Source organism: Clinocottus analis, unplaced genomic scaffold (genome assembly GCF_023055335.1).
Source record: "Clinocottus analis isolate CAN_PGR_092001 unplaced genomic scaffold, fCliAna1.0.p SCAF_22, whole genome shotgun sequence".
NCBI classification, from domain to species: domain Eukaryota; kingdom Metazoa; phylum Chordata; class Actinopteri; order Perciformes; family Cottidae; genus Clinocottus; species Clinocottus analis.
Genome location: NW_027175954.1, coordinates 6,358,124 through 6,370,596, shown reverse-complemented (window position 1 = coordinate 6,370,596; position 12,473 = coordinate 6,358,124). Strand labels below are relative to the sequence as shown.

The 12,473-nt window shown below is 41.6% G+C and overlaps 1 protein-coding gene across 1 annotated transcript; it reads right to left on the bottom strand.

The window, feature by feature from the left end:
* Nucleotides 1-8,557: 8,557 nt before the first annotated feature.
* On the bottom strand, nucleotides 8,558-12,473 carry LOC137793104 (E3 SUMO-protein ligase EGR2). The gene is made up of 2 exons (XM_068589070.1): nucleotides 12,119-12,473; nucleotides 8,558-11,862 (listed from the first exon to the last, which is right to left on the bottom strand). The coding sequence occupies exons 1-2, from the start codon at nucleotides 12,273-12,275 to the stop codon at nucleotides 10,535-10,537; spliced, it is 1,485 nt and encodes a 494-aa protein (XP_068445171.1). The 5' UTR covers nucleotides 12,276-12,473; the 3' UTR covers nucleotides 8,558-10,534.

The window sequence follows — 12,473 nt, the reverse complement described above, 5'->3', positions numbered from 1 at the left end:
GCAATGTGCAACTCATGTCTGTCCAGGACGGAGTATATTATTCTTGTATGTGGGGCTATAATGATGGACAGAGGCTTTTGTGTTGCAGGCAGCTCAGTGTATATATAACCATTGTTGAAAAGATTTCTGAATGGAAATTGATTTTGCTGACTGCAAACGCATTAATGCCCCAGTATAGTAACACACGGGTCTTACAGCAAAACCCCATGTTTCACAATGACAACGATTATCCAGATCTCTGCATTCTTTGCTTGAGCCATGGATGTTGCCATAGTAACACAAGTATGTCTTATCAAGTACGGCCCTTGTGATTTTTCACTGCAACTTATTTAGGCTGTTCACTGTAGGTATGACAACAGGCTATTGAGTTGTTGCATTCATTTCCATGTTAATAGAGTTAACGGCCATTGTGCGTGAGCTCCACCTTTGATCTTGCCTTGTCACAGTGTTGTCAGCTAATATTAAATTAGGCTCGTAATAGAGGCTTTTTATGTAAATGATGTAAAATGCTTTAAACCTATAAATAGCCATAATTCAGCTGAGAGGTTATATGATGGTCTCTGGGGAATCAAAACATTTCTGCTGCGCTTTAATGATCAGATTGTGAAAGGTAATTCCTAATAGAGGATATTCAAACATGCTGATTGTTGAATGTTAATCTCTTTCATCATTATCACAGTATTTTGGATATAATACTGTGGTGGCTCAGCATGCATAAAGCAGATTTTTGCAGTTTTGTTGCTGAAGAAGCTACAATATAAGTCTTGATTTCACATCAATTTCGTCAATCTCTTTATATAAATATGATGGAAACCGTCGACTTAAAGCTTCATGTCACCAGTTTGAAAATCTGCAGCATTTTGCTTGCATAGCATAACCTTAAAGTGCAGATTCTATTTGAACTTGGTAGTCACTTTGCAGCTCCAACTTGCCACACATATACGTTTCCTCCCTTGATGAAAATAATGAGGCTGTTTTATGTAAGACCACTATGGGCCGTGATGAGTGGAGTACACTGTTCAGGACACATGAAAGCTCTTCAGTCCATTTGGACCATGAGCAGCCATTACGGCGCTGGACCGGGACGCCGTAGAGGTCTGCTGACTTTATGAAGGGGTACGGGATTCAATGATGGAGGCAACAGCTAAATCTGTCACCCTTTTAACTTCCTGTGGAAGAAAAGATGAAATATTTCAGAGGTGTTAAACACAGAGAGACCTACAACATTCAAGGGCATAGTGAAAGGGCCATACGAGCAGAAGCACGGTCACATTAAATATGACTGTCTGCAGCTCAGGTGCTGTATGAGATCACACATGAAGAGAATCTGCTACATAAATTAAAGTCCTTGATTGTACCATCTCTGCGACTGTTTAAGTGATTGTTCAACTTCAATCATACTTCTGTATTCGTTCATAATGATAATTTATTTGAGGGTATATTCTTTGCGAGAAAAAATACAGTTTTCACGACCAGCAAAGTGACACGTCCATAAATTATCTTTTTTTTTCTCATCCAAGGGCAGGAAGCAGAACATCTACCTCTCATCATATCAATCTCTTCCTCCTTCACAAGACGCCACTGTCGGTGGTGCCAGAAGAGACACAAACACAGAGAGTGGATGAGTAGGAGGAGGGAGATGGTGATGGTGATGGAAGGATCAGCATCTCCTCATTTATCTGCAGGACAGCAGAGGAAGAGCCCCAGCTGAGCTGGGGTTAATATTTCTCCAGCCTAAGTTCTGGGGTACATTGTGATTTGTCACCGCAGTAGTAAGTCAGAGTGCCAAGAATCTAGTTAATGGTTACACACAGCATCCTGCCACTGGGCACCATTTTGGCTCCATAACAAAGGAAGACCTGCCTCAGCCACTGAGTACTGAGTAGGACTGGGGGCCCTGTCGCTATCTGTCTCCTCAAAGATGGTAGTTCCTGATTAGTTAATAGTTAACGGTCATGTGGACGCATCAATCCTGAAGAGTGACAAGGAGTATAAATGAACAAATACACAGACGGTGGGAGCTCAATGCTGATGCTGTAAACATATCTTGTTAACAGGAAGCAGACCCTATGCCGCCACAGCATTGAGTGACAGGATCACTGATGACTAACAGCAACAGAGCCGACTCTTTTTTCCCTCTCTTCTGTTTCCTCACTAAGCATTTGTGCTGCTAATTCTTACAAGCTGAATGTAGCATAAATCCCTATATGTATTTTTTGCAGGAAAGGTGATGTCGGAAATATTATAATGGGAACCAGATTAAATGATTTGCACCTTTGACAAAAAAAAATGCATTCATGGCCACATGCAGGAATTGGAGGATTGTGAAATCATACACATATCACATAATACATGTGTTTTATGCATTTTACTATTGTGTACCCTTATCTAGTGTGCTGTGATGGAAAACATACATTTCAAATCGGTCAGTTTCCCTATGTTCAACTACAACTGGCCATAACTCTCCAAAGCTACAAAAGCAATTACAAAAACTACAACCTAAATCTCATTGTTAATTCACATGGTGATTGCTTACAACACAAGACAAGAGACTTCAGGGCCTGCAGTGAGCAGAAAGTGTTTTAATTTTTAAATGTGCGCTGCTGATCTGACTCATACATATGAAAGCCACCATTTAAAGCACAAAGAATCACAGGAGGGGACAAAACGTGTCCCTCTAGGTTTCCAACACTCTACAGGTTTGAGATCAGAGACAGCCTCCGTCTGATACATGGCCAGGGCTTTTAGGCTTGGAAACGTACTGTAGCCGCCCTAGCGCAACGCCCCTGTGTGACCCCAGCATGCCTCCTATACACTCAGACAGGGAGAGATGTCACTCTTTGTGCCCTCCCCCACCTGTGAAAGTGACAGTCCATCACCAGCTAAAAGCCACTGGGGGGCAGAACTGGCCATTATGCACTACTGAGGGGGAACCTCAAGGAATAAGGAGGGCAGGGGACCGTGTCGTGGATTTTCTATGCTAACCAGAGGGGGACAAAGCAGCAGGTAAAGCAGCAGGTACACGCAGGCCATGGTGGACAAGTATTGAGATCCTAATACTTAAGTAAAAGTCGTCAAATAACAATGTCAAAATATGACCTTATATGCGTTTTAACGATCAATCAACAAAGTGGAGGAAATATAGGTATGTTCCAGATTTTACATGTAAAGCATATGATCGACATGTACAGTATGATGCAATGATATAGCAGTATACAAAGTACAGTTATTATAACCTCAACCTATTACATATTGGATATTATCTTCAGCACATATCCTAAACCTTTATCAAGATTCAATGTCTAATTGCATCTGTGTGATTTAGGTCACTCTGGTGACTGGGAAATAATGAGGCTCTGTGTTCTCCGTTATTCTTTACTAATGGCTCCAATTCAGAAACCATCAGAATTCAGTGGGCACTAAAACAACTGTTGCGGCGGACAAAGCAAAGCGCTAATGCTGAAGTAGCTACATTTTGCATACATTTCATGGAGCGCCGAAGAGCGATGCTTGATTTTGATAGTTAATTTAGATGCAGAATACATAGTGTAGTTGGCGTCGAGGCTGGTGTGCACATGCAAATCGTCGCCCTGCTTGACGGGAGGGTGCACTGTATGAGCTGAGCGTGTTCAGCCCACTCATTTTCATACTACTAGTCTTTATGTCCCAGCCCAGCCTCCTCTCACAGTCTCTGATTCCATCTTGGCAATGACAGACATGCATAAACACACACACACAAACACAGGCACACAAACACACACACACACACACACACATACTAATACACTTCACAAACACTCTCTCAATCGGCCTCACTTCTTTCTCACAGTGAAAACACACATGCGCAGTGTCCTCAGACTTCGACACATTCTCTCTGCTTCTCTATGGGTGAGCCATCATTATCTAGAGAGAGTGCCAGTGTTTGGCCACAGTATGCCTCCTTCCCAGCGTTGAACTGAGCAGCCGAGACATAGGCTGCTGGTAGTGACACAGCTGTCACAGACATGCCTCATTACTGCTGTTGCAAATGTCAAAGCACTAAAGTAATCACTCACGGCTCTACTGGACACATGCTCATACGGTAATTTATTTTATGGGAAGAGGGGTTAACAGTTGTGTGTATATGGTGATGTTTTTATAGATGAGTGGATTTTTTTTTTTTTAAAGATACTTTGCGAAATGCCTGTATGCTAATGTGACAGCGGGTCTCTAGATATTTGCAACAAGTAATAGTTTTTTACCCACAAGCACAAACTTTCTTCAGAGTCATTAATGTCACTCCAGGATATATATGCACCCGAAGCTTATTTCAGCAACAAACATCAATGTATTTGTGCCGGCCATTTCATTGTTAAGAGGTCAAATGTTCAAACAACAAAACACTGAGATCATAGGTGGGATTATTATTATCACCTCTGACATGAATCATGACTGATTTGACTGTATATTCACTGTCCACACGTGTAGTTTTCTGCCACCAGCTGATCAGGTTAAAGACTAACATTTCATCCTATTGTCCAAATTCATCTTGAGCCACAGTTATATTATTTAATTGTTGTCGCATTAGTTATTTTAAGTCTTTGATATTTGAAAAGTATGAAAAAAAATTATCAGAAGAACTACCAAGCAAACCCAAATGGAGAAGTTATTGTGTTCTTATATAGCACACTTACCATGCCGAGCAATATGTCAGAGCTCAGACGTCTATTTGTGCTCAGTTAAGATCTGGCATTCTGCCTTCGGCTGTAAAAGCTGCATGCTTCCATTCAGTCCCAGAGGAGGACAGAGAGTGTCACCTGTGCTATTTGAATGAGGTTAAGAGTGAAATGCATTTTCTATTCTACTGTCAACGGGATTTTTGAAGTTTTTCCTGAAAATGTCTGTTTGATATGTCAGACAAATGTAGATTTCAGTACAGGTTTAGGTTGACATAACTCTCAACAATGTATGTTTCATTTGTTAAGTTTCTATCTGATCAAATGTGTTTGACACGCGTATATAGGTATCTTTCTCTTTCTTCTTTCTTGCCTCTGAGGACAATGTAAGTAGCAAACCCACGGGGGCTGCACACCTTTAGGTGTATGACACTTGAATAAAAGATATTCATTCCTTCGTTATGGAAAGAGGGGGACAAAAGCTAATCAGGTCTGTTTTGTTGTAAGAACATGAGCAGGTTGTCTTGATTGAAAACATGTGATTGCAATTTTTCTTTTTCCTTTAAAATAAAATTAAAATTAAAATGTGTCTTTCTGAACAGTGAATATTATAACCTTATCAAGGTAATATAGCAAAGTTGTTCGTAAAATGGTTGCTTATTTAGATATCTAACAGCAGAAGGAGCAACATTAGTATTGATGTGACTCATGTTTCTGGCTACCTGATGATGTTAGTCCAATGTTCCAATAACTTCTTTTAGCTCTGTTTTTGGTCTCCACCAACTCTAGACTCAAAGCTAAATTAAAAGCAGAGATAAAAACAGATATTAAGAGATTGTAGTAATTTCTCGTATTTCTGAGAGATCACATTGAATGCTTCACTATGTTCACCAGCTAGTTACTGTATTTGTCTACCTGCTGTTTGAGCAGCTATGTACTTATAGAATGGGCTTTTAGACCGTTTTTTCTCCTGAAAACAGCTGCCTGCGGCGGCCAAAAACTATGTCGTAAGGAGGAATCAAAACATTAAAAATGTGAGTTGTAGAGCTAAAACAATGAGCTGAAAGACACTTAAATGCTTCATCGAGCTGAGGTGAACTACAGAATCAAGAGAAACGTCTGGGTTTGTCACTACAAGCATCCTCTTTCACGTTACACTGAGTCATAAAATACTGATTAGCAGCTTAAAAGGATATGGTATGTTACAAGATACCAACAACTGCCCCGTTCCAATACTAACCTGAAGCAACAAGCATCCGTCACACTGCAATGGTTATATGGTTAGAAAGCTGTTTGTATGGACTGAAATATTACTGCATCGAGGTGACTGGAGGTGGCAACAGCACACACACACAGGTACACCCCAGTGCTGCTGCACTATTGTGAGAGCTTAAACCTGGATAGTTCCAAGGGCAGCTGCTATGAAGGCATTAATCTATCTGGGATATGCTCACCGCTTTCCATTCACTTCAGATGCAGCCTATAGTGCAAGTCCCTTGAGCTAGTTACCATAGAGATGACGTGCCCAGGACAAAAGTGGTAGACTGGACTCCTTGACCCTCGAGTTTACATGTAGTTCATGAAGGAGCAAAGAAAAAGTTATTTCCTTAGACTTGTGCTTCGCCTGACCAGTAATACAAATGAAGAATTTTGGAGCCAGAACACTGGAAAGAATTAGGCACTTTACAATGTTTGCATAACAAGCTCCTTCTCACCGCAATGGTTCTCTTCTTTTTAATCACCTGCACTCTCAAGACCACCTACACCCTTCTTCATGATCAGATACAGGACCGACGGGCTGATGTATGATCCGAGGAATTAATCTGCTAAGCCTGATTGCCATTACCGCCTTGCGATTATGCACCTTGATTACTGAGCCCACCCCAAGGACCATGACGTGCCCCGGTGCACATTTTAAAGGTGCGCATAAAATTATGTGGTGATTACCCCACAATAGATCAATCCACAAGCGAATGAGACTGTGTGGCCATATAGACCGTCTCAAGTAGGACTGTGATTATTAATAGGTACTTGAGGTGACCTGATACCTGAAGCTTGAACCACTGGAGCTGCTTCTGATCCTTCATATAAGCAAATAAATTCCTTTTCATACATTCTGAAAGTCATTATTGGATTATTGTTGTAGAGGTAGAATTGTTTGGAGTTCAAGCATGGATAAAAGGGATGTTGGGCTCTTCAGAGACAACTGGAGCTGCACTTGTCCCTCTTAAGATAGACTTCAGATATTTAATGGCAGCGGAGATGTGGATGGGCTTGACACTAAGGAGGACATGCTCCAGTTATCAGCCTATATAATATAGATCTGGAGGTCCGTATTTGCTTATGTATGATGCAAAACCTTGAAAAAATTAATTATGCATAAAAAATAAAACCTTTGTGTGCCAATCAGAGGGAAAAGAAAGCTTATAAGTCACATGCATGTAAGTACATATCATTCGCCAATGACACTTATCCTCAGAATTTGGGCCCATCTAATCCTTCACTGTCATTTTTAAGGATTTTTTTTTATTTAATCCTGAGCCAAAGTACTAATTTGGAACAGCAGATAAATAGTCCCATTGATTTATCCAGAAGCAATCCTACATTAAGCGATTAATTAGAAGAGACAATAAATAAGTGAAATCACATCTGTTCATGCTTTTCTCACTGCTTATATATGCAATATGTTAGTCACACACAGACATTAGCCTTAGATAAACCCCTCCCTTCTGCACAGTCCTAATGTTAATATGTTTGCATTAGTAACATCCTAGCAAGGATTTAATGGCCTTAATGTGCTACCATTCACAGCAGAGTTGCACATTCTGAGAAATCATGGTTCTCAGTGGCGGTCATGTGCCCTCTCTGCACAATTACTTAATGGCTTCAGCAATTACGCATATCTACGGGAGTGAAAAAAAAAACATAAATGTCAGTCAGAAAAGAACTGATTTATGTCTTAAGTCTGCATCAGAGAATGAGTTAGGAGGGTTTGCCATGGTTAACGTATTTGATCAAGACAACGCAGGTAAAACTGTATGCACATGCTGTAGATATATCAAGGACCATTTACAGTATGCAAATGTGAATTTGAGCTTTCAAATGTACAAATGCAGAAATTCCATCACTGGCCAGAGTTCAATAACTCTTCAGTCTTCAAGTGTCTGGATAATGGTCACTGTAACTGCACATCACTGCAATTCAAAACTTCAACTATCCATCACTGGACAGCGTTTGCCACTAAAACAACATGGATAAGGGAGTGTGTGTTGATGCTGGTGGGGCCCTATGCTATTGTAAGTGATTGTGAGTGATGGACAGGAGAGAATGGGTACATGCTATTCACAGAGCTCCATGTGGCAGCTTGCATTTTCACACTGGTACAGCATGTTTGTCAGCTACCGACAACGCAGGCGCTTACGCACTGCCGTGGGCAAGCAAGGTTGTGTTCTGCCAGCCGACTGCGTCACGGGCACATGCATGTCCTACGTACCACAGCGGAGTCCCTGGTAATACATGCCTGCATACATGCCGCACAGATTTCACGGTTGTGGCCTCAAATAAAGATGCTCAGAGTCCCACACATCTTGAAATTCCATTTTAAGTATAGACACAACAGTCTTTTTTTAATAAGCCACATTTGCACAAAATAAACATTGTGCTCTATTCAAGGTGTTTTTACCAGTTCAAGTGGAAATTCCCGCAAACTGCATTTGGGTTTTTTCTTTATAGTGAGGTACACTTGTAGCTCACTTGTAACTCGTTGCATTGAAAAAAAATGCCCTCACTATCACAAAAGGAAGCAATGGCTTGCTTGGACTAGTTCTTTATTTTAGAGATGTTTCAAGGCACGGAGACAATTAACTGCATTTTCTTACAAGATCAGACTTTAGTAGCGAGAGAAAGAGAGTGAGAGAGAGAAAGAGAGAGAGAAAACGTGATAATAGACCATAATCGCGATCAGCAATTGAGTGGAAATGAATATCCTTTTATTGCAAAAATGGATGAGTGAATGAACAAAGGAATGAATGAACTGAGATCATCAGATCATCTCATTGACATGGCAAGAAAATGTCCTGTTTAACAAGTTTCCTGTAGAGATTACCACGGTGCCCATGGTGTTCATCTCTACATTTAGAACATGAGAAAAGGGATCTTTGAAGTCGAGGGGATTCAGAATCACAGCACTGAGTAATAGGGTATTCACTTTAATGTGTTGGAGTCAAAAGCCTGTGATTCACAGGGCAGAGTTGTGATATCTAATGTTAGGCCTACAGTGTGGTGCCACAGGTGGACTATTATAATGTATATTTAGGGAGTAGATACACTCATCTGAATGCTTCGATGGAGGGTCCCAATGCTTTATGAAACCGATTGGACAAAGGGAGAAAAAGAAAATTGTTTGATCATTCTAAACCATGCACAAGAAACTTGTTTCGTCCAGAAAATGTTTATTTTGTTCATAAACTTTTCATAAAAATAACAACATCAATATTAATTTGAAGTATTGTAGAAACTGTGTATGTACAAAATCTTTACTTGAACAGTTAATATAACTTAAGGCGAGTTAAATTACCTTTATGCAGTACCCTGTTGGTGACAATTTCACCAAACTCTCAACATTGTTCTTTTTTTTCTTCTTTTTTTTTTTTTTTGCTAAAGTGAACATTTCAGCATACAGTATCTCCAGCGAAAGATACCAGGATTTAAAACCCTTTGATGGGAAAGTCCAAGGTAAAGTCCACAGAAACTCGCAGCAATGTGTGCTACCTGATTACTCAAAAGCAATGTTCATATGATTTGCTAGTCATTTCTAGCGTGATTAAACATACTTCTGTACATATTGTAAAATCCTTTTTTGTTGAAAAGCCCTACCACAACTAGTGTACATACTGATCCCTTTTAAATCCAGATCAGCAGTTCAATTCAATAACTCTTATCATACCAACAATGTGATGAAGAGCAAAAATTGTTATTATCAAATTGTAACATTTAAAATATTGTGTTACTAAACAATAGCCCTCAAAAACCAAGACATTATTAATGATTTAAAATACATTTCACCTTGATAAATGACACTTAAATGTCATAGATGTAAAATATACAGTTAGCTATAAAAATACAAAGAAGTACAGTAATACAAATATATTTATTTCCCATTTATGATATATCTTTCACAATTGTCATAATCCAAACAAGTGTAATACAACACAAAGACCAATGACAAAAACACTGACAGTCAAATGATAAGAAGTTAAACAAACACTAAATTTGTTTAAAGATGGACAGTATTATGGTCAAAGCCATAAATATGTTCGCCTACATTCATGTCAATAACCCTCGGTGAAGTACCTTGACAGTGGTTGATATTCCGGTTAAAGGAAAAATAAACACTGACATAAACATGCGTTTTAAGAAACATAGTCCAAACCATTGCTCTAACAATGCTAAAAGCAGAAAATAAGAATCTTAAATGGAGATATTAATAATCTGTAAGTGCAATCCATCTTGGGCTCTGAGGCGATGGAAGTTGGAGCTGTCCAGATGAAGAGGTGCTGAACAGCAGTCATGCAATGCCGCAGCAGAGAGGTTTGGCTCTACTGACAGTAACAGCAACAAGTCACTGTGGATGTGTTTACCGACTTTTACAACCTATGCATCTTTGCATGAAGTCAGCAGCATCAGCAATAGGCAATAAGGCCGAAGCAGAGCTCTCTCCCTTTCTGCTCCTCAAAAAAAACTGCAATATTTGCAAAACCTCTTGTGCCAGGCATTGGCTTGCCAGTCGAACGAACTCAAACATCAACTCGTAGTTAGCTGGCTTATCTTCCAAGACGGAAAGATCCTAATATTCTATGTGTGTACACATATCTTTGTCTTCAAATGCCCTCGGGAAGAGTGAAAGTCCACGCGCTGGTGGTCACCTGTGGCTTTATTTCCATTTTCTCCTTCTGTTTCTGGTGTACGCGTCCGTGCCGTTTCCTCTCGTCGCTGCGGGCGAACCGTTTGCCGCAGACGTCGCAGGAAAACGGCTTCTCCCCGGTGTGAGTCCTGGTGTGGGTGGTAAGGTGATCGCTACGGCTGAAACTGCGCAAACAGATGCGGCACTGGAAAGGTTTGTGGCCCGTGTGGATGCGGATGTGCCGGTTGAGCTCATCCGAACGAGAGAAGCGCCGGTCGCAGCTCTCCATGGGGCAGGTGAAGGGTTTCTCTTTGGCGGGGCCGTGAGCGGCGGCGGGGCTCTTCCTTGCCCTGGGGGTCTTCGTCGCCCGGGGGGTGTAACTTTGGGCGAAAGAATCTGGCAACAAGGAAGAATACAGGATGGAGTCTATGGTGCTCGGTAAAGCTGGTGATGTGTATAAGGAATCACACTGATTAGTTGGCTGTGGAGGTTCGGGGAAAGGTTTCAGGTTAGAGAGGCCCATCGGAGGTGGTGGGAGGTAATTATTGTACAGGGGGCTCGCGTAGCTCTGAGAACAGGTGTCAGAGAAACACGGTTCCTGTTTGATACCGCCCTCCACTTTAAACTCCATCTCTGGGTTGGGACAGATTGGGGGGAATGTGTCTAAAAGGTCTTTAACATCCATCTGCTGGTCAGGGGGGAAATCACTTGACATCGGGAAGGTTTCTGTCTGGAAACTCGTCTCCAAACAGCCAGACTTACTGAATGTTCCCCACTCGTAGCAGCTGCTTTCAAACTCATTCTTGACCACGACGGGGAAAGAAGCGGCCTCTGACTTTGGTTCATCCTTCTTCTGGTTTGGAGCTCGGGGAGAGCCGAAGCTGAGTTGGGAAGTGGACGGGTCTAGAGCCTGGCTGCCGGCCTGATCATCAGCATACCTTGGGCACGTCTGGTCTGGAGAGTATAGAGGGGGAGTAGGTCCGGAGCAGGTGTAGGTTTGCCTCTTAACGCCGGGGTCTCCAAAATTGCCGTTGCTGCTGTCCATCGGCGCAGGCGATGGGTAAGTTCCCCGGCTGTTGCCGCTGTGTTGCACTTCTGAAAGTGGCAGTGTGGATATACCCACAATCTCAGTGATCATATTGAGAAGTGTTTCGGTGCTGCACGGCGCTCCCTGAGATGCCTCAACATAGAAACTGCCAGAGTAGGCGAGCGAGGAGGGAGTGTAGGTGTCTTTTGGGCACTCGCATGGGTTAAACGCAAATTCCGAGTTGGATGCTTCGGTTTTGAGGGTTGCAGGGGTTCCTTCTGTTGAATCAGCCAGAGAGAAAACTTTATTATCGCGAGTGTTTTATATTTGAGAATCAGTGCAAATTTAACGAGGATGACAAATCAGCGTTACGTAAACATTCATGCGTATTTTGGCACAGGAATGCCTTGACAAGACGCCTTGATATACACGACTGCACGGAACGAGATCTCGATCTCCTGTGGTACTCATCTTCAACATATTCAAATTATCATGCATGCACATTTTATTGACCGTGCAAAGATGCGAACTCACCATGGCCAAACTGGGCAGGTACCCCCCGCTCTGCATCGACATACACCTCCTGGTTATCTTTCCGCGCGCTGTTTTCCATTCCCAGGGAAGAACTGTTGCAATTCTCAAACTGAGGGTAAAAAGAATCTTTCGCATTCAAATCCATATTGTTCAACATACTGATGCACTTAGAAGTCCGTCTCTTCCAGTGAAAACGGTAAAAGGGGAAAATGTAAAACAAATTATGCAGACGGATGCTTTCTTTCAACACCCCTTTTGATGGTTTTCAATAAATGATCCAAAGCGGTCTGTGTCAAAAGGTGTAAAAAGCAATTAAAGATATTCCTTTTTCGTCCCTGCTCCTCGGTGGTTATTT